This window comes from Lipophrys pholis (assembly GCF_963383615.2).
Source record: "Lipophrys pholis genome assembly, chromosome: 6".
NCBI classification, from domain to species: domain Eukaryota; kingdom Metazoa; phylum Chordata; class Actinopteri; order Blenniiformes; family Blenniidae; genus Lipophrys; species Lipophrys pholis.
Window position 1 is genome coordinate 23,659,103 of NC_137629.1, and position 21,172 is coordinate 23,680,274.

General features: G+C 42.3%; 1 protein-coding gene across 3 annotated transcripts; it reads left to right on the forward strand.

Moving 5' to 3' along the window:
• Window positions 1-2,552: 2,552 nt before the first annotated feature.
• atp10b (ATPase phospholipid transporting 10B) lies at window positions 2,553-20,961 on the forward strand. Of its 3 annotated transcripts, XM_080465361.1 has the most exons (21): window positions 2,553-3,107; window positions 7,038-7,242; window positions 7,570-7,655; window positions 7,962-8,068; window positions 9,336-9,467; window positions 9,713-9,840; window positions 10,319-10,571; window positions 11,252-11,448; window positions 12,983-13,135; window positions 13,849-14,392; window positions 14,487-14,587; window positions 14,677-14,803; window positions 14,937-15,121; window positions 16,721-16,988; window positions 18,043-18,119; window positions 18,210-18,335; window positions 18,410-18,610; window positions 18,773-18,853; window positions 18,946-19,050; window positions 19,161-19,348; window positions 20,489-20,961. In XM_080465361.1, exons 1-21 carry the CDS (start codon window positions 2,698-2,700, stop codon window positions 20,766-20,768), a joined length of 3,954 nt encoding a protein of 1,317 aa, XP_080321487.1. In that variant the 5' UTR covers window positions 2,553-2,697; the 3' UTR covers window positions 20,769-20,961. The 3 variants fall into 3 exon arrangements, with proteins under 3 accessions (XP_080321487.1, XP_080321486.1, XP_080321488.1); XM_080465360.1 differs by having other exon boundaries at window positions 18,043-18,335; window positions 20,489-20,954; XM_080465362.1 differs by lacking the exon at window positions 9,336-9,467 and having other exon boundaries at window positions 2,574-3,107; window positions 20,489-20,960.
• The last annotated feature ends 211 nt before the right edge of the window (window positions 20,962-21,172 follow it).

Sequence of the window (21,172 nt, forward strand, 5' to 3'; positions counted from 1 at the left end):
CATGTTGAAGTGTTTGATAGAAGCAGTTTGTTTTTTTTGGAGAAAGTTGAACTCGAGTGTATGTATGATTTTGCTTCTGTGACGCTGCAGAGGGTGAAAAACACTCTTAAGTGCAAAAGCACCCCAAAAAAAAAGAAAACGGTACACTGGTGTAAAAACTGATGTAATGTGACATGACATTGTTCTAGGTTCCTCCATGCAATGGTAAAACTCAGCAATACTGTTGCCCCACAGTATAACAGATGTATTACCTCACTACAGTAGACAGATGGTTTGTGCTAAATTACCCCCCCCCCCCTTATTTTTTTTTCCGCCTCTTTTCAAAAAGTGGCATTAGTGTTGTCATGTAAGGGGGTTAGGGGAGGCAGATGCTTTCTACTTTGTAGTGTTTCCATGTCACTGGCATAATTAGCAATGTACAGACCTCTGCTGTGTGTTTGTGTGTGAATGTTTGTGTGTGTGTGTGTGTGTGTGTGTGTGTGTGTGTGTGTGTGTGTGTGTGTGTGTGTGTGTGTGTGTGTGTGTGTGTGTGTGTGTGTGTGTGTGTGTGTGTGTGTGTGTGTGTGTGTGTGTGTTGGTGTGAATGTGTGTGCATTAACAGCTGCGCTCCTGTGAAATGAGCGTGCAAGCCAAGCCGGAATCAGGCAGAGTTGACCGGGACAGGTGAGGAAGGGACCGTGCACCAGTCCTCTGCTGTGCTTGATGGAAAATATGTCAAATATATGTACTGAAATGCAACTCATGAGGCTCAACCTGCACACTTCCCTTACTAACATCGAGTCTTCTATCCCCGAAAGACGAAACTAGGCTTTTTCACATGTGTGTAAAACTATTTTGACCAACATTTCACTATAATGTGCAAATACAAGTGTCAAATATCAGCTCAGATTATCTCACCTCTGGCATCAACCGTTGTGCTAATTTCTAAATAGTGCAAAATCATCCATTTCCTGTCCAAAAGGCATTTTTCCTCCTGGTGAAATAACAATGTCCCTGCTGCAAAGAAATTCAAATGTAAGTTGTTGTTTTTTCCTATTATAATCACTATGTTGCCCTTTTTCTTTCACAGTTTTATCAGTTTTAGATGGAAAGGTTTGTGCTGTTTGAGGTGTTTTTCGCCATTTTGCTTTTAAGTTTCTTCCCACCGATCAAACAAACAGGCAATCCAAAATCATTGGCTGTAAAAGTAAATAAGTGTGATCCTCTGTTTATTCCCAGGTCTTCCTCTTTTTTTCCGATTGATTCGGGGTTCACTTTCTGAGAGAAACTCACCATCAATCACCTGCAGTGAAAGGCAGCGGGCAGGTGGGACATATTCTAACCGGCAAACTATTAAACTATCTCATTTCTGTGTCACATTTGTCTCCCCTAGCTGTGAGATAAGAGTCCCTTTGACAGACTCTCTGCTGTGCAACAAAATGAGAATGAAATGATCATTTAAAAAAAAAAAAAAAAAAAAGTTCATTTACAGGTTGTTTCATGTAAGGAGCACGGGGCCACTACCCAAGTGCTCAAGAGTCATATGGGGCTCCAGAGGTTGAAGACTTTGTGTTTTTAATTCAGACAGATGATAAGAGATCACGTATCTTTGTTTATGTGCTTCATGTCAAATCTTCACCACGTACGTATCCTATCCCGGTGCATGTGTGGATTTCAAGTATCGGCACAATAAATGACTGAACTCATGCAAATCAGGGCTCTGGAAACAGGTTTGGCAGCACTGCTCTGGAAAAGACGACATATGTCATTGTGAGGAAGTAGAAAGCATCCTACATGCGTGCCATCTGTGCAAGAGACTGTTTAGTTGTAGTCCATCAAACGTAACAGTGTCAAACACATGTAAACAAATTCATAAATCCAGTTTTACGTAACTGGCCAAAACAAAACAAAACAAAAAGTCTGACCTGAAAAAAACTTTTTTTTTTTTTGTCAGCTTAAGTTGGATGGAAGGAATTCACCCAGGTCACCTGCCAGGAATGGCTGACCTCTGACCTTTCTCCACTGTGTCAACACAGAGGATTTTCTTGCTTAAGAGCCCAGCTATTTCCTTTTCTCAGAATCACCAACAACATCTAATTAGCTCAAACTGCGTGACCTGCATTCTCCATCTGTACGCTCACTCCTGGATCTGGTGTGCTAAGTTCTCGCTCATGCAGACACTTCATGTATGTTTGCCCCGAGCAAGTCTGCTCGCTGTGAGTTGTCAGTTCAAATCTCCTTATGACCCACTGCACCAATTTTCTGCCCTGCAAATATTAGATTGTCAGCTCATATGTGGGCTCTGCCTTGTATGTGTGGCCACGGTAGAGCTTTCTGCTTTGTACGGGAGTTTTTGTTAAAAAAAAACAACATGTTGCTGGTTCAGCAGTTCTGCCAAAATTTGATTATTGGCAGAAACATTAAAATCAGCTGAGTCACTGAAGCGCTCTCAGTCATGCTTCTGGGTGTAATCAGCTGCCGTATTCATCCTCAAAGCTCCGGCGCAAGGAATGCAAGCAAACACACCTTTGAATGGCAGCGGGCGGGCCCGGGAGAGGACGAGGTGTGCTGTCACTCATTCTAACGCAGGCCTCACTCTGTGAACCGCTGACAGGGAGAATGGCGCTGGAGGAGAGTCACTCGCGCTGAGGAGCAATGAGCCACCGGAGGATGGTCTGGAGAAGAAGGTGAGAGGAGGAAACAGAAAAGCAAACGGCCATGACGTGGAGGAGCCTAGTGACCCGGGTGAGGGATGCTCTGCGAGGTCAGAGGGCGCGGGACAAGGACCTCCGCAACCTGGTTTCCACGCTGCCGTATGAAGGACTGGGGAGATCGAAGCAACCCAACCGCTACTTCCAATCCAACGCCATCAAAACCACCAAGTACACGCTGCTCACCTTCATCCCTATGAACCTTTATGAGCAGTTCCACCGCCTGGCAAACATCTACTTTGTAGGCCTGGTTATTCTGAACTTCTTTCCCGTGGTGAACGCTTTCCAGCCTGAAGTGGCTCTGATCCCCATCTGTGTCATCTTGGCACTGACGGCACTGAAGGATGCTTGGGAGGACTTCAGGAGGTACCAGTCGGACAGGAAGCTCAACAACACGCCGTGCCTCATCTACAGCAGGTAATTGAGTAGAAGACCATCACGTCCGGATTATCAAAACACTGCGGCGTTCATGCATGATATAGCAGGAGGGAAATCTGATGGTTACAAGCACCTCCACATCTTTGTTTATGGTTCTTATCTTCCTGCTGTGTGAGCGTGTGTAGATCTGTGTCACTGTGTGTGTGTGTGTGTGTGTGTGTGTGTGTGTGTGTGTGTGTGTGTGTGTGTGTGTGTGTGTGTGTGTGTGTGTGTGTGTGTGTGTGTGTGTGTGTGTGTGTGTGTGTGTGTGTGTGTGTGTGTGTGTTTACCTCCTCTGTGTCTCAGTACCCCGTGGGAATTTCTGACTTAGAAATAGAAAATGTGTGGGAGATTATTCCTCTTTTGAAGAGGCTCACAACAATATGTCTCACCATCACATCGCGCACATTTCATGAAATCCTCATCTGGGCCTCGCGTCAGCAAAAAGACAGAAAGGTTAGCGGTTATCTATTTCTGAACTACGGGTTGAAAAATAAAAAAAAAACGGAAGAAGAATTCGCAAAGGAGGATCAATATTGTCATTTGGCACTCGTTTGCTAGGGTGATTTTGGAGGGATGTGAGATGAGGAGGAGGGGATGTGGAGATCCGGTGGATCGTCAACCTCTGGAAGGACTCGTCATTAACCAGCAGCTGCTTGCTTTCACATTTCCCTGGAAGAGTCAGCAGGGGTGTTAAGAAGCCTCAGCTGGGGGGAAAGCCTGCAGTGTGTGTGTGTGTGCGTGCGTGCGTGTGTGTTTGCATGAGTGTGTGTTTGTGTGTGTGGTTATAGGGTCCAGGTGGTCTGGAGAGTGGACTCCAGACGCTGCATTTCAAACACTTCAGAGACTAGGCCGGTCCCTCCGGGCCAGTTAGCGGACACCGGCAGCCGCTGCCACACACACACACACACACACACACACACACACACACACACACACACACACACACACACACACACACACACACACACACACACACACACACACACACACACACACACACACACACACACACACACACACACACACACACACTCACAAGTTATCGGGGGCGAGTTCTCATGGAGGTCCTGTGGCTCGCTGGGTGGGAACGCTGAATCTTCACTGTAGGCTTGTGAAGATTAACACCAAATTGATTAGTTTGGGTTTCTTTGAAGTAGACAAATGTTTCTTGAGGAAGCCCAAGAATACATTTTAGGCTTCGACACCTCATCTCTTCCCCTCTGTTTCGGATGAGCGCACCCGTCTGACAACAGAAACGTGTTCCGTCGTATATAAATCTTAAATCTGTCGTCGGCTCAGTGCACACTTCCATCGTGTTCAGATGTTTTCCTAACATCTCGGACACTTGATTTCCGATCAACGCTCACCTGCATTTTCCTTTTCACGGCGGTGTAAAGTGAGATATGTTATCTACTCGGTCACCCTCTCTATCTCGTCTGCATCTACCAGTGTCATTCCACCTGCTCTTAAACATGTCAAACATGAAAGTTGATTTATCCGTTTGAAAGCTCTGACAACGTTTGACATGTCGTGTTTTTATAGTTAACCTGCTGCCATCATTTAGACACCAGTCACCGCCCCTCACCCGCTGTTCCTCTTTATTGTTTTGGGGAATTCATTTCATGTACACGTCAATTGATATGATAGTTTAAGAGGTAGAGAGAGTGCATTAGATTATATAAAAAATAACATGCATTTGATCCAATTTAACTATGTATAATATCTCTATTAGACAATTAAGTGAATAAAATGACACACTGGGAAACAAATGTAGATCCAAAGCATGAAATTTCTCAGTTGGAAAAGTTAAGGTGCACGTTAAATTGTTTAATTATTAATGACAAGTTCTGACTTACTCAGCAGAAATTTGCTTGATTTTAGCAGTGAAGTTGTGACATAGATTAGATTTTTTGATTAAAGTTTGAGTAAATCGTCCTAGATATTTGAAACAAAATACACAAATTACAACTTCCTACATACAGTAATGAGTATTATTTTTATTTTCACGTGCGGCTATATCACACCTATCACTCATCCAACTCATTATCTATTAACAGCAGTATTATTATCTTTACTGAAAAAAAATCATGTCTATTCTTTATGAGAATTGATCACAGACACTCCAGGAACATCCTATATATTTGCCTTTTTTTTTTTTATTATATATCTTATGTCTTGCAAAGTCAAATAGTATTAGGCTTTGTTACCTTAGTTATGTTTATTCTGCTCAAACACCCGTTTTGCTGACTTCCTAATCCAGACAAAAATTTGATTATTACTCCGTCAGTTTTTTAGTTTGTTTTACAAATCTTATGGATTTTGATAATTGTCACTTTCCAATATTTACAGTCTTTGTGTTAACCTGAAACCAAATAACTCCTTGCAGTCGCTTCTCATCTGATGGTTTGTTTATGAGTAACTGCAATGTTCTGACTTTTGAATGCACTTAAACACTTAAACCAACTGAAAACATCCCTCCGGGAAAATGGGAAGTTTCACGGACCTCCTGAAGGCAAATTTGACAATACTCAACAAACTAGGATTTGTGTGTGAAGTATTCCGTAATTATGCACCACATAATGAGTGAGAGCGATTGAAAGTGTTGAAGCTGTGAAACAAAGCTGCAGCATTGGTTTTAGTTAATAAATACATACACATCTGTTCCATTGAATTTCTGTGATTTTTCTGAGTCCATTAAGCAAGTTTTGTTCATTGCTTTTTATTACTATTTTTTCTTAAATCTGCTTTGTTTGGTCAGTTTGTATAACTGATTTTACACAATTACAACATTTTATCAATATATTTTCTTTCCCACATTTTTTAAACCACTCTTGCTTGAATAAATCTTATAATAATTGTTCAAATACATTTTGATTTATTTCATTACTTTGTCAATCATCTGCTCAACACTGAGTGATATTGACCTTTAAAACTACATTAACGGTGCTACATAAATATTATTTGATGACTTCATTGGCAGCTACAAAAACAAAAAAGTGTTGACAGACGTGTACAAGTCATGTGCATCAATAAGATTGAACTTACAAGTGCAGGTGTGTTAGATGGGTGATGGCAATCTAGTGTGTGCAGTTTCTGTTTCGTGGATTATGTCGGGGGTGGCCTTGTTGTGTGTCTTTTGTTGTTGTGTGAACCTTTCCCACCAGGTCACTTTCTGTTATCACAAGAGCGCGAACATACTATGACAACACTTTAATATGACGTGCACCTTAAAAAAACATCCTTCATGGGACATCCCTTATGAAAAGTGACGACACGCATGCATTTACTGGAGACTCGAACCGTCCCTGATGGGAATTAGGCTTCTTGGAATGCAAACAGATGTAACCGTGTACAACATGGCAGAGACCACTTGAGCAGTATTTTGCATCTCCTCCTAACACGATGTACTAAGATACACCTTTCACCGTTCGGCTTTGTTTGTAGAGAGGTGTGGTGTTAAAGTAGCAGCTTCCCAATCAGGTCCTACATGCGTGGCAGCATACCTGCAGCTCTCTGTCACCGGCGCCCAGCCAGCCTGACGTGCAGGTTTAAACCAGAACCACGGGACGCTCCGAGAGGTTTTGGAGATGTGGGAACTGCCCCTGTGCAGGGTGCACAAGGCTGACTCTCTGAACATCTCCTCTGAAAGTTTTCTCATTGTAAAACACCCCCGGGACACTCTCCAAAGACAAAAGCATTGATTTTTTGGGGGGCGGGCGGGGGGGTGTTTGAGTTGTTTACTGTCTAACTTAAGCAGGTGGCTGATTTATTTATTTATTTTCTTCCTATAAGGGAATCAATATTTCATTTGATTGCATAAACATAGATAAAATATAGTTTTGATGTGAATATTGAAGCCAATAAATGCAACAAATATCAATATGAAGATCTGAGAAAATAACCTGCAATGATGGCTGGTGTTTTCAGGCGGGAGAAGCTGTTTGTGGAGAGACGCTGGAAGGATGTGAAGGTGGGAGACTTTGTGCGGGTGGTTTGCAACGAGATCATTCCTGCAGACCTGCTTCTCCTCCACACATCCGACCCCAACGGTGTGTGTCACTTAGAGACCTCGAACCTGGACGGGGAGACCAACCTGAAGCAGAGGACGGCGGTGCACGGGGTCTGCGTCACGGTGAGGAGCTGATGTTCATCTGCTTCTCTGTGTCTTTGCTCCTGTCCTCCTCCTGCAGTCCCTCACCTCTCCACTTCCTCTTCTTGGTGACAATTGAATGCACGTCAACAGATCGGCTGTGACGTGCCCTGACAATAAAAGGTCAATATGTCAAAGTAAACAATGACAGATAGAATAAAACATGCCTGTCTGGAAACATACTTTATGAGCTGTACTTTAATACGGCTGTCTTCCCGGAGTGAGATACCAACAGCGTTGTGGCACACATGCGTTTGCAATTGAAAAGTTTCCATTCATAACGATTTTATGACTCTTCTCATTTCCCAGGATCCTGCGTTTGACCCTGAAAGCTTCAACAGCATCGTGGTGTGTGAAAAGCCCAACAACAATCTGAATCACTTCAAGTGTTATGTGTGAGTATCAGATTTACCCATCACATCACTTTACCCAAACAGTTTCTTTGAGGCTTTCAGGGTGCCGAGCAAAACTAATTCCAAACCACGTGCTGCACCTTCTGAAGCTACCAGAGGCATTATTGGGGCTGTAATAGACTATAATCGATTTCCTGAGGCACCACAGCTCTTACGGATGGTCTGCTCATGCTGTCCAACTCTGGCCATACAGCAGGAGAAATGCTAATGGGGGAATATATAAGCAGTAATGAATATCTAACAAGATCTGACAGTACAAAGGAGCTTTCTCACTTTCTCCTCATGCAGAGAGAAACCCGATAAGGAGAAGGTGGGCGCCGGCATCGAGAGTTTGCTGTTGCGGGGCTGCACAGTCAGAAACACCGACCATGCTGCTGGCTTTGTGGTGTATGCAGGTAGAGTCTCCAATTCAGCGTTAAGTCGTTAATTCTCATTCTCAAGAAGTCATCCAAAAAGTCCTAAAACACCTGAAACATGAAGTCACGCTTCGTAAATAAATGTAACATTTCCAGTATTTCTTTCAGTTGGTCGTAGTTTTTCTTCTTTTTGTATTGGCTGCATTTTGGCTTACTGTAAAGAAAAAACAAATGCTTGTTTTTATTTGTTCATCTGCATCAAAAACAGTCATATGGAACTCTTGCAGCAGGAGATTTGACAGTAGGCCTTAATCATTTATTCCACTAAGTTGTTTCAACTATTTAATTTGCTTTACACTTTCAACCTTAAAGAAAACCTGTACATGTCCAACAATACACAGTAAAAATACCTGTGTTAAATGATCACCAATAAACAAAAGTGTCTATATGTGTCCATACTAGCTGGTGTTAAAGTAACATTTTCTAAAGTGTTAAAAGATTGACACCAGCTAATCAATACTCCAGTTTGACAACATGGAAATGTTAAAAAAAACACCAGCAATGTTATTTGATAAGCGTGTGGTGTTAAAGTATCACCAACACTGTTTATCTAACACGGACACTAAACGTTTACCACCGGCAGTTTTGCTGTGTGCTCTGTTGTTACTTTCTCTGGTGAACAATATGAAATTATACTCAAGTTTATTGTGTTACCTCCAGAGAGGACTAGAGATGGCGACAGGCAAGACTAAATGAGCATCAACCTGATGAAAAGTTGAAACCATAAAACCTATTGCAGATTCACAAAACAGTTTTTCTCCATAACTTTAGTTTGAAAGTGTTGACCTGTGGTTAGATTAATAAAGAGGTGCTGTTGGAAAGTCAGTTTTTATCACGTAAAGTGAAATTCAGCAGGCAGGTGAAGTGCAACAATGTGATTCATATTTTTTTTCATACACATTTAATATTGTGAAAGTCACAGTGAACCACGAGAGCGTCAAAAGAGGAACTTTGGGAACATGAATCTTAAACTTGATGTTTTTTTTTTTTTTAAGGCAATAATGAGCATGCTCTTTATCCAAGTTGAGCTTCCTAACATCTGAGTATGTAGTGTTTTAAAGAGATCATGTATAGTTTAGAACGTAAACAACTCAACAAAAGCTCACAAACATGCACTCACTCTCCTCTTCAGTTGCAACAGTGCTGTTGTTATTTGCATTTCTTTGACCTTAAATCAGCAATTTTAAAGGTGTGATACTGAAAAGGTGCGGCGTCCAAATCAGCACTTTCTCTTCCTACCTCCAAGGCCATGAAACCAAGTCCATGTTGAACAACAATGGGCCGAGATACAAGCGCAGCAAACTAGAGCGGAAGCTAAACATAGACGTCATCTTCTGCGTCATTCTTCTCTTCGCCATGTGTCTCATCGGATCGCTGGGTCAGTAATGACTTACAAAATCACAGCACAGATTGATTCACACAACTGATACATTTACATCGACAAGGGGACGTTGAATTTCTAATAAAGAAATAAAAAAATAAAAATAAAAAAACATTTTGGCCACAGGCCCAAACACATACACCCGGGAGGAGGGAGGGGACGGGGAAAGGTGTGGCGCCAAAAATAGCTTACCTCTTCGGTCACAGTCAGTGTGATTAATCCCGCTGTCCTCATACATGCAGGTCACTACTTATGGCAGCTTTCGCTGCCCGGTGCGGCCCCTTACCTGGTCCCCGACAGCAACGGTAACCTGGACAGTCCCGGTCTGTCCAGTTTCTACATGTTCTTCACGATGATCATCCTGCTGCAGGTCAGACAGCGGAAGAGCATCCAGGACTGTTTGAGGAGTGTTTTCATTCACTCTGAAGTCATTCATCTACTTTGCTCTTGTCTCGTCTCCTTTTACTCCTATTTTTACTCCTATTTTTACTCTTGAGGTAACCTTTCACCCTTTTCCTCCTCTTTTTCTCTTCTCATTTGTCCTCATTCTTTGTTTTCATCACCATCTGTTCATTTTTCCCTCACTTCTGTTATCTCCTGTAATTACACCGTTGCCATTTCTCGCCTTCTTTCTGCTCAACTGCTTTCTTCTCTCTGGTTTATGTCCCCTTCTCTTTATCTCGCTTCTCCCCTCCGTCTCTTTGTCCCACTTCTCCTCTGTTATCATATTAACTTTGTCTTCCCTTTCTTCTCTTGAACCAACATAATTCTCGCTCCCTTTTTCATTCAATTACCTCCCTCTTGCTGTTTCGTCTCTCTTCTATTTCCCACTCATGTCATCACTGCAGATCCTGATTCCCATCTCTCTCTACGTGTCCATCGAGCTGGTCAAGATGGGTCAGATCTTTTTCATCACCAATGACATTGACCTGTACGATGAGAAGACGGACAGTCAGGTGCAGTGTAAAGCTCTGAACATCACAGAGGACCTGGGGCAGGTTGAATATATCTTCTCAGACAAGACGGGCACCCTCACAGAGAACAAGATGCTGTTCCGGCGATGCTCCGTCATGGGCACTGAGTACCCGCACAAAGAAAATGGTACATTTTCCATTGAGACAGTTCACATGGCCGTTCTGAGAAGTTGCAGCGCTTTTAATCATCCATAGCTCCTAAGGACATTAATGATAACTTAAACTGAGCAGTGTATGAGTGAATCACATCTTCATCCTCTATAAACAAAGTTGAACAACACGTTCTGATTCAATGTTGATTTTCACCTCATGCACTTCCTTCTTGGCTCTGAGTGTGAATTTATTTTAGTCTTAGTTTTTTTTTTTTTTTATTGTTTTGATCTGTGTTCGAGTCTCTAACCTTTATATTAAAAATATTGCGTCATCATTTAGAATTGAGGTATAAATGGGTGAAGGGACTCACTATGGATTCTTGTTAAATTTCACCCACACATTGTGTTGACTCTTGATCATAGACACAAACACTTGAGCTACCCTCCACTTCGCTATATGCTCTTATTTCATTACTGATAAATTCACCCTGTAGACTGTCTTCTTATATGATTCTTCCCAACAGTCATTTATTTTGGCTCACTGAAGGAGAGTCCTTCCTTCCACCTGAGTGGAGCAGTCTAATCAGAGGCTTTAAAGTCCCTCAGCACTGCAGTTGCAGTTGAGGGCTTCGCGTCTGAACAGGACTTGATTTGATGCAGAATAAGTGCAGCTCTTCTGTTTTTTTGTTTCTTTGTTGTTGTTGGTATTCTGCAGCCATCTGTCTGGCTGACTTTGATGAGCTGGACTCAGAGGAGGAAATCATCTTCAACCAGCATCAAAGCCCCCAGCAGATGAGCCGGGCTCTGCATTGTGAGGACCGTAACCCTGGAGACACTCAACGCCAAGACAGGCGACACTGGAGCAGGGTCGCAGCAACCGCCCAGAGCCACGTGGCCTTCAGCAGCCCACTGGTACGATGACCGCTGTGGGAGTGTGGGTTACACTTTTACTTCCTTGAGGAAGATGTCACGAGGAACAATATTTTTGAACCCATCAACCATCACAGTGCATTTCTTCTAAATCTGGTTTGTCTAGATCTTAGTTCAAGGTAGTTCCCCATACCAAGGCTCACACGGACACACGCACGTATTTCTTAAGAATTCATGCCCCACGGAACAAATTCACACATCGCAATACCAAGTCCCACTTCCTGGGGAACTGTCCGTCATACACCAATCCTTCAAATTGGAGCCTCTGGAGGCCTTTTTTTCTTTTTCTTAAACTACTCCAGGCATATCAGGAGGCTGTTTTCTATTGATTTCAGTGCTGTGGCGCCTGTTGTGAAAAGTATTCCCAACAGCGCGAGTCATAACTCAGTATTGTGACGACAAAAAAGCAGAAGTCCATTGAGAGAAAGCCCACATAGGCACAGCGAAGAACATGCAAACTCCACATAGAAAAGCCATTTCAGTCAGCAGCCTCAAAGCCATGACGCTGTAAGACAACAGATACAGCCATCCCACAGTGCTACCCTTCTCTTCCATAATTTCCCGAACCTGTGATGACATATTTATATTTTACTCCAGGTATAGATCCATTGTGTGAGCCAGGAAGAATCTGTAAGTCTAAACTCGATCTGTTCTTCCGTTGTCTATCCATAAAACTTCACAGGAAATTGAAACATATACCAGCGTGCACTGAGCAGGATACTTCCAAGTTGATGGCTACTTCATCACAGAGCTCCCAACAATAGATGAATATCACACTGATATAAAGTGCAGACCCAGGAAGCACCAGCCTCTTATTTTGTTATGGACACATTTTTAGGGTTCACATTCCAAAAAATGGTAACCTTTGATCAGATTTAATGGAACGTAAATTTCATCAAGTGCATTTCACCTCATGATCTACTATTAAAGGATTTGGAGCTGCCATTTGTTTACTCAAATTTTACCCATCCTTATGTCAAAAGGCCACATGGTCCCAGTCCCTGTCGCAGATGGCCAAGCTCCTAGGTGTCAATGATGAGCACATCCATTTTGGCTCAAAGTTGCTATTATGTCTGTGACGGGACATATGGTCATGCTGGGCACCATTTGGCACAGACCCCCAATATCACAAAAACTGTAAACGTGCACTATAGATTAGTCATTGTTAGTGTTGATATACAGTACAGTATCTCTGGGCCTATTTTTGTCTCTCAGGGCAAAGAGCAGAAATCCAGAGATTCAGACTGAGACAGAAAAAAATCCTGTGTTTGTTCCGGGGAGGGGGCATGGAAATGTTCCTTAAATGTTCCTTATGCTGTGAACAGAGGACAGTGTTTGCATGAAGGATCTTTTAATTCTTACCACACACACACACACACACACACACACACACACACACACACACACACACACACACACACACACACACACACACACACACACACACACACACACACACACAAGCAACCAGTCTACTTTGAATTTTTTTATTTTCCTCCTTTATTCTATTTGACAGGAAACTTCGGTGATTCCAGACCGGAAGCTGCTTCAGCAGATTAGCAGGATAGAAAGCAGCAGCAGGAAGACAGATCCCTACCTGGACTTTTTTCTGGCTCTCGCTATTTGCAACACTGTGGTGGTTTCCATGGCAACAGCTCGGAGACAGAGGGTGAGCGCTTGATTTACTGCGACTGTGGATGAGGAGTGGAGATGGAGGGCACAGTCAGGAGAGAAAAGATGGATGAAAGATTTGTCCTCTGCAGAAACACTGACTCGCTCATAACTTTAAAGTTTCCAAAGCTCTGAAAGCTTTGTTTGGTGAAAAGTAATTATTGTCACACATTTTAATAATGCAATGATTTCTGCATCTCTGTAATGTCGCAAGACAGTTTAGTTTAGTTTTTTTTTTTTTTAAACTGCAGCACAAAAGCTATATGAAACAATCTGGAGCAGACCATAAAAAAGTGATGGTTTTCTTCTTTTTCAGTAGTTATTAATACTTCTCTGACAGCCTGCATTAATTCTCTTTCATTTTTAAAACCAAAGTTGTAGAGATTCACAGTCTTCACAGTGTTAGCCAAATACTAGAGGGATACTTCTCGGGGCAATCTGGGTTGATTTTATTAATTTGAGCATTTGTTGCAGCCGACTGTTCCATTCAGGGCTCTGGCAGATGGGAGGGACGTATGGGTTTCTCCCCTTGAGTTCCTAGTTAAGAGTAAATGCACAAAAAGAAATAGAGTGGAAATAGATGACAAAGTTGGATCTGAGAGGTTTGGTATGTCATCATGCGCATAATGTCACAAGAATATCTTCTGAAAAACATTACATCAAGTCCCTGCTTTCTTTCTTTGATTTTCTTTTCTTTTTCTTTTTTTTTAGGCAAGTGCTTCTCTACACTCCAGCCAGAGCAGCAGTGTGTTGGATACGTTGACTAATCTGGTGAAAAAAAGTGTCTCTTTACGCTGCATCTTTACCTCGTGTCAGAGCAAGCCCAAGAAAAGCAGTTCCCTCTCAGAAGACTCGGTTATTGAGGAGGATAATTTCTACTCCTCTGATAAAATGGAGAGCACAGAAGACATCAGCGGGTACCGCAAATGCTCCGTCCATGCGTTGTCCCCGAGTGACGTCTCTGCAGTAACCTCAGCTGATCTGAGCTACGAGGCAGAGAGTCCAGACGAGGCCGCCTTGGTGTACGCAGCCAAGGCGTATGGCTTCATCCTGCTGGCCCGGACCCCCAACAGCGTGACGGTCAGGCTGCCGTCCGGGGAGGAGCTAGTGTTTGAGGTGCTGGACACCTTGACCTTTGACTCCAACAGAAAGAGAATGTCTGTTTTAGTGAAACACCCCATCACCAAAGAGTATGTGCTGTACACCAAAGGTGCAGACTACGCCATCATGGAGCTACTTGGTACACTGTACGCAGGTACTGTACGCCCACGGGAAGGGATATTCTCACGCATTCACTATCTATTCCTATAATTATTTACCCCGACTGACCAATATCATATTTCTTTCAGAACATCTCAGTGGCAAACAGAAGAAAGTAGCAACTGATACTCAGTATCATGTTGACTGCTATGCAAAGGATGGCCTGCGGACACTATGCTTCGCAAAGAAGGTGCCCAAATGACATGCGTTGGTATAAACCAGTATCCCGTTCTTATTCGAGAAGCCTTTTGTTTGATCTCTTGTCTCTACATGTTGCAGATTGTGAGGGAAGAAACGTATGAGAGCTGGTTGGTGGAGAGACAGAGAGCGCTGGCTGCTATAGACAACAGAGAGGAGCTCATCATGGAGACTGCTGTGCGGCTTGAGACAAACCTCTCTCTGCTTGGTAACACACAACTTTCACGACGCATATACAAAAAAAATATTTCTATACAAGATCAGTGCATGAATGACACCTGACATTGTATGTATAGATGGATATATAGATATAGAGATTATATTTGTATGTCCTCCTTTAGGAGCTACAGGCATCGAGGACCGTCTGCAGGAGAGCGTCCCAGACACCATCGTGGCACTGCGGGAGGCGGGGATCCAGGTGTGGGTGCTGACTGGTGACAAGACAGAGACAGCTGTCAACATCGGCTATGCCTGCAGGCTAGTGGAAGAGGAAGACCTGCTCATTAACATGAGCTGCAAAAACAAGGTGAGGAGGGCGCTGTGTGCCTCGCCGAAGGTTTTACATTGGGAAAGTCAGAAAAGTGAGTCAGAGCAGGGTCAGCTACTTCTAGTCCTTATGAAGCAAATAGGCTCCTGACAGTATATGCAGAGCGACTGTACAGCTCACCAAAGATCGACGAGGAGGACTTGAATTTGTCAATTTCTTTTACATGCAAATAAATTATATTAAAATAAAATAAAATAAAATAAAATAAAATAAAATAAAATAAAATAAAATAAAATAAAATAAAATAAATTAAATTAAATTAAATTAAATTAAATTAAATTAAATTAAATTAAATTAAATTAAATTAACAATTGTCAAATATGGAGGAATCTTCTTATTTCCTTCAATTTGAAGCATTTGTTTGGCTTTGTTTTGTTGTTTTGGAAAATCTTCATAGAAACTCTGCAGCCTTGAAATAAAGGTTGTGTGTCTTTGCTTTATAGGAGAATATTTCTCACACTTGCTAACATAAAGCAGTTCATCTCACATCTCGGGTGTTAATCAATGATGTAAAATAGCAATTACTGGCTTAGATTTTTTTTTCTCATGAAAAATGTATTTAACTTCATGTAAATAAAATGTTAGTCTTAATAGTTTGAGATTAAAAATTGAGCTTAAAAATCAGATATTGCATAGGAGAGAGGGTAAACATTTCTAACAATATAAGTATCTTCTCTGTTAAAGTTGTAGGTCTCTTTAGGTTCCAACTTCCATTCAGGGCAAACTGTGTTTTCTCATCACTAACTCAAGTTTCTGCTATGAGCTTGCCTCCCTCCAATTTAAATGTCTCAACCTTTTTGGCCACTTTTACATTTTACCCAAAGGTCAAACACTCACATTTCCACCCGAGAAAGATAAGCTGTCAGGTGTGGGGGGGGGGGGGGGGGGGGGGGGGGGGGGGGGGGGGGTGTCTCCAAGGTCATTAAAGTTCCAGCAACACAGGGATAAAGCCTTCATAATGTCCTAAACCAGAGTCTAATCCTCCACAGCCTCAAATGGACTGAAATTAGCTGTAGGCGCTAACTGATACACGCAGTGCTTCCTGAAACAAAGGGCTGCTGCTCTCCCTGCAGACAGACGAGTCACTGATGATGAATGGAGTGATAGCCCCAACACAATAACTAACGCTTTCATATCTAATTACTAGTCTACTATGCAACCCTCAGGGAAATACCCTTCCTCTCATAACTCAGAGTGGAGGCATGTTAGTAATGAACTATTTTGTACCGGTGTAACTTGATGACCACCTGAGAGACGCACTCCCACGTCCATCATCTTTCTAATCCCAGGGAAACGTGTCCTGTATTAAATAATAGAACAGAGAGACAGGGAGGCACCCTTTTGGCAAATAGAGAGTTTATTTACACACAAATATGACTTAAGAGAGGCAGTATTCATAACTGATGGAATTATTCCCATCTCTCTGCAGCAGAGTAATAATGTGTTGTATGCACAACACACTGTAATGTGGTCATTCAGTTCTGTTATTTGCTTATAGTTACTTGTACTTTGTGTTGTCAAAGAGGTAAATAAATGTCAGTCACATGATTACACCAGTAAACGCTTTTTGTTTTCCAGCTCACCTGCACAGCCCTACTGGACTGCACTCTGGCGGAGGTGAAGAGGTACAATGAAGATCCCCAGAATGTGGACACCACCCAGAACATCTCGGTGGTGATCGACGGGGACACTTTAGCTATTGCCTTGTCACCAGACCTGCGGGACAGCTTCATCGAGCTGGCGAGGCGCTGCCGCTCTGTGCTCTGCTGTAGAGTCACACCCTTGCAGAAGAGCACGGTGGTCAAGTTGGTCAGGGACAAACTCAAGGTCATGACACTCGCCGTTGGTAAGAACAATGTGAAAACACGGAGTACATACCGTTAAAGTTTGCATGCCAATTTCTTCATTCAACTTAATTCAGTTCAGTTTGATTAACATCACAACTGTTGGAGAACCAGACCAGACCAGACGGGTAGCTCATGTCCACAGATTGACCTCAGACATATTGGACTGTGGGAGGAAACTGAAGTACTCAAGAGAAAACTGACACACATGAAAAACATGCAAACTCTACACAGAAAGGCCCACAAATCTGTAATCAAACTGCAGACATTCTTGTGAGGTAATAGTGGGGAAACTTCAACACACTGTTCAACCCAACATATTAAACATCCATCCAATCAAAGAAGGACATTCACACACTCAAAGTCACACAGACAAGATATTTAGAGACACCAGTGACCTCAAATGCATGTTTTTTGAACTGTTTCTCTGGAAAAATCCACATGTGCGCACAGAAAGGCCTGGCCCATATTCAAAGCCATGACCTGCTGTGGCAATGGATGGCACTAACCACGACTCCGCTGTCTATTCTACAAGAGTGTGAAATTCTTGAATTGATGCAGAAGAAAATATCCACAAATCTTGGAGTAATTTTATCCTTTTGCACTTCCGGATGCTCAAATTATTCTGAAAATGATGATGTACTGGCTATTGATTGAATTATTCATGCTTACGAGGTCGTTTAATATTTGAAACAGTGTGAAAATGTAAAAATGCTCTTATTTTTTAATGATGAACTTGCAGATAATCGTCTTCAATGAGCAGTTTTACACTAATCTTTAAAGTGAGGTTCAGCTAATTATTTTGCCGTCCCACAAATATTTAAAGCTTTTTTTTTTTTTATACTGTCATTGCTTTCAACAGAGCTGTATTCAGATATTAAAGATACTTCAAAACTTGTCTTCTTAGTACCACAATACAGTAATCAATGGACCAGCAACAGAGAGGAATATTTAACGAAGAAGGCATTCATTTCCCAAGGAGTCTTTTTAAAAACAAAAGTAGCAAACACTGAATCAAGTTTCTTTATGAAGCTGCTTTTGATGCTGTGGTTTCAGGTGATGGTGCAAATGATGTCAACATGATCCAAGCAGCCGACGTTGGCATTGGCATTTCTGGCCAGGAGGGCATGCAGGTTCCGGCAGATTTCTCTCGAGCCTCAAGGATGCAATTTCTCTCAGAAACTTGCATCAAACACTTTGTGACTCCTCTTTGTCCTTTGCAGGCAGTCATGGCGAGTGACTTCGCCATATCTCGCTTCAAACACCTGAGGAAGCTCCTCCTGGTCCACGGACACTGGTGCTACACTCGACTGGCCAACATGATCATTTATTTCTTCTATAAGAATGTGGTGAGTCTCGACAACAGAGTGAATTCCTTCCTGCGTTTACCCTCCAGCCTGAACAGCTGACTTGTGTCTCTCAGGCCTACGTCAACCTGCTGTTCTGGTACCAGTTCTTCTGCGGCTTCTCCGGCACGGCCATGATCGACTACTGGCTCATGATCTTCTTCAACCTGTTCTTCACCTCTGTGCCGCCCATCATGTTTGGGATCATGGACAGAGATGTTTCTGCAGAGCTGCTGCTCGGCGTGCCTGAACTGTACAGGACTGGACAGGGGAAAGGGGTCAGTGACCTCTGGAAACACTTCATACATTTTATTCTGGAAGAAAAATATATAAATATATGTGAACAGTTGCTACAGATTGAGAGGAGATACTATGTGTGGAGTATTTGTCAGAGTTTGTGCTGTGTATTTACACTTAAACTTCTGTGTGTGTTTGTTTAGGAATATAATTTTCTAACTTTCTGGATCTCCATCCTCGATGCGTTCTACCAGAGTCTGGTGTGCTTCTTTGTTCCATATTTGGTGAGACTTCACCGGTTTTTCTATATTTATTCAGGCTGTACAGTGACACTGATTCTGTGTTAATATTGACAATAAATGTCCTGTTCCTTCAGGTGTACCAAGGTTCGGATGTTGATATTTTCACCTTTGGCACTCCTTTGAACACAGCGTCTTTATTCATCATCCTGTTCCATCTGTCGATCGAGATCAAAGCCTGGGTAACGGCTGAACTGATGGATATCACACTTTATCCTCGGATTATCACCATACGTTTCCAATCAGTCAAAACCTGTCAGTATTTGTTTACCTTTGTGTGATTGTCTCGTAGACGGTGGTTCACTGGGCGGTGATGCTGGGCAGCGTGCTGCTGTATTTTGTGGTGACGTTGGCCTTCAGTGCCATCTGTGTCACCTGTAACCCTCCGTCCAATCCGTACTGGATCCTGCAGAGCCAGATGGCTGACCCCGTCTTCTACCTGATCTGCGTCCTCACCACTGTGGTGGCCCTGCTGCCCAGGTACCAGCACTGTTATCCTTACTGTGCCATCCAGCAGCCATGATTCTAAATGGTTCAAAAAAACATACTGACATGATTAATTATGATTTAGTATGCCGGGAGGATTGATGTTCATTTATAGTACACAGGCTCCTGTGTATCATATGCTTAGTGCAAAGTACTGTATCCGCCAGAAAGAATACACACAGTTAGATGATAATTACACAACACTTGGAGAATTTATAGTTGCAATTAAACTGAAACAAATAAGTGCAGATAACAGTATTGGGATTGATTTCCTTCCAAAAGAGTTGTAATCTCGTAGCATAATGAGAATCTATTAAAAAACCCAATATCAGGCATCCCAGAATAACAATAAATGAATATCTGGGGAGTCTGAACTGGTGCATATATATATATATATATATATATATAGTTCATAGCTATCTTTAGACAGTTGATTTTCACATCTTAGCTTTTGTTGCCTTTGACTGCAGATCTGAGACTAATCAGAATAACACATGACAGAAGATTTATATTCTGTTACAATTATGTGTCCAGGATAGGTAAAATTAAATTAAATTAAATTAAATTAAATTAAATTAAATTAAATTAAATTAAATTAAATTAAATTAAATTAAATTAAATTAAAACAAAATTCGATTATGGACTATTTATTGAAAACAAATTTTAATTATTACATCATGGGAAGATATAGCATTATTGGCCATCGTTACATGCGCCAAAAAAAGAACTCAACCTTCAGTAAATTGAGGTATTTTATGTTTTTTCTGTGGTTTAAGAAGCATAAACAGAAAGATAACCATGAAAGATGAAGTCAAAGCGCTCTTCTCACAAGTTAGAACTCTTTCGAGCAATCATGATGTTTATATTCTGCAGATTCTTCAAATCAGCGCAGATTGTTAACTACTGTGAAACTATGAGCTTGCTAAAGTGCATTGGATATTCACTCTCTGCTGATTTTGGGACTAAACAATGTTAATTGTGAAGGTCAGGAACGACTGCACCATGGCTCGCTCTCCCTCTCGGTTGCTGATGTCTCACAAAGTGCTGATATTTAGAGGGAATGCTCTGATTTACATCAAAGGCCCGCATATTTTTCACTGGCCTACTTTCTCACCAACACACTCTCTCCCCCAGGTGCACGTTTCACGTGCTGAAGAACTCTATCGCCCCCTCCCCGCTTATACACGCTCGGCATCTGGACCAGAAGGAGGCCTCCATCAGGGACCAGTGGATCAAGGAGTGGAGGAGCATGAGGGGCGGGGGGCAAGTGAGACGCTCCAGGCTGTCCACCCCACCATCGCCCACCCCGGAGACACCCGTGGACATTTTCTCTGACACCATTGGTGAAATGACGGGGGATGATTTCACACTGAATGTCATCAGTGAAAACTGTGGCAGACCTGTACACACATGAGAACCAGAGCCAGCATGAAGATAAAGAGCACTGAGATGATTATTTATTCTGAACTCTGTAAATATCTGATCTGGCTCACAAGTGAATGTATCCCAGTGTGTAAAGAAATGTTTCACTTTTGCAACTCACTCGAGAGGGGGGGTCTCCCTCTGGCTGGAGTTTATTTTGGCAATAAACTACTTGACAAAAGCATGCAGGTCCTCTTCCTCTTCCACCCCTCATGACAAAGTAACACATAAGCCTGTTACTTTCCTGATGGGTTTTTACTGCACAGTGGTAACCCAATTAGTCATGCCACCCACTCCTCCTAAAAGTGGCACTTTTCCAAAACAAAATGCTTAGCTGGTTTAATATATTCCCCTCACCTAGATTTAACAGCCACAGACAATAAAACAAACGTGTGG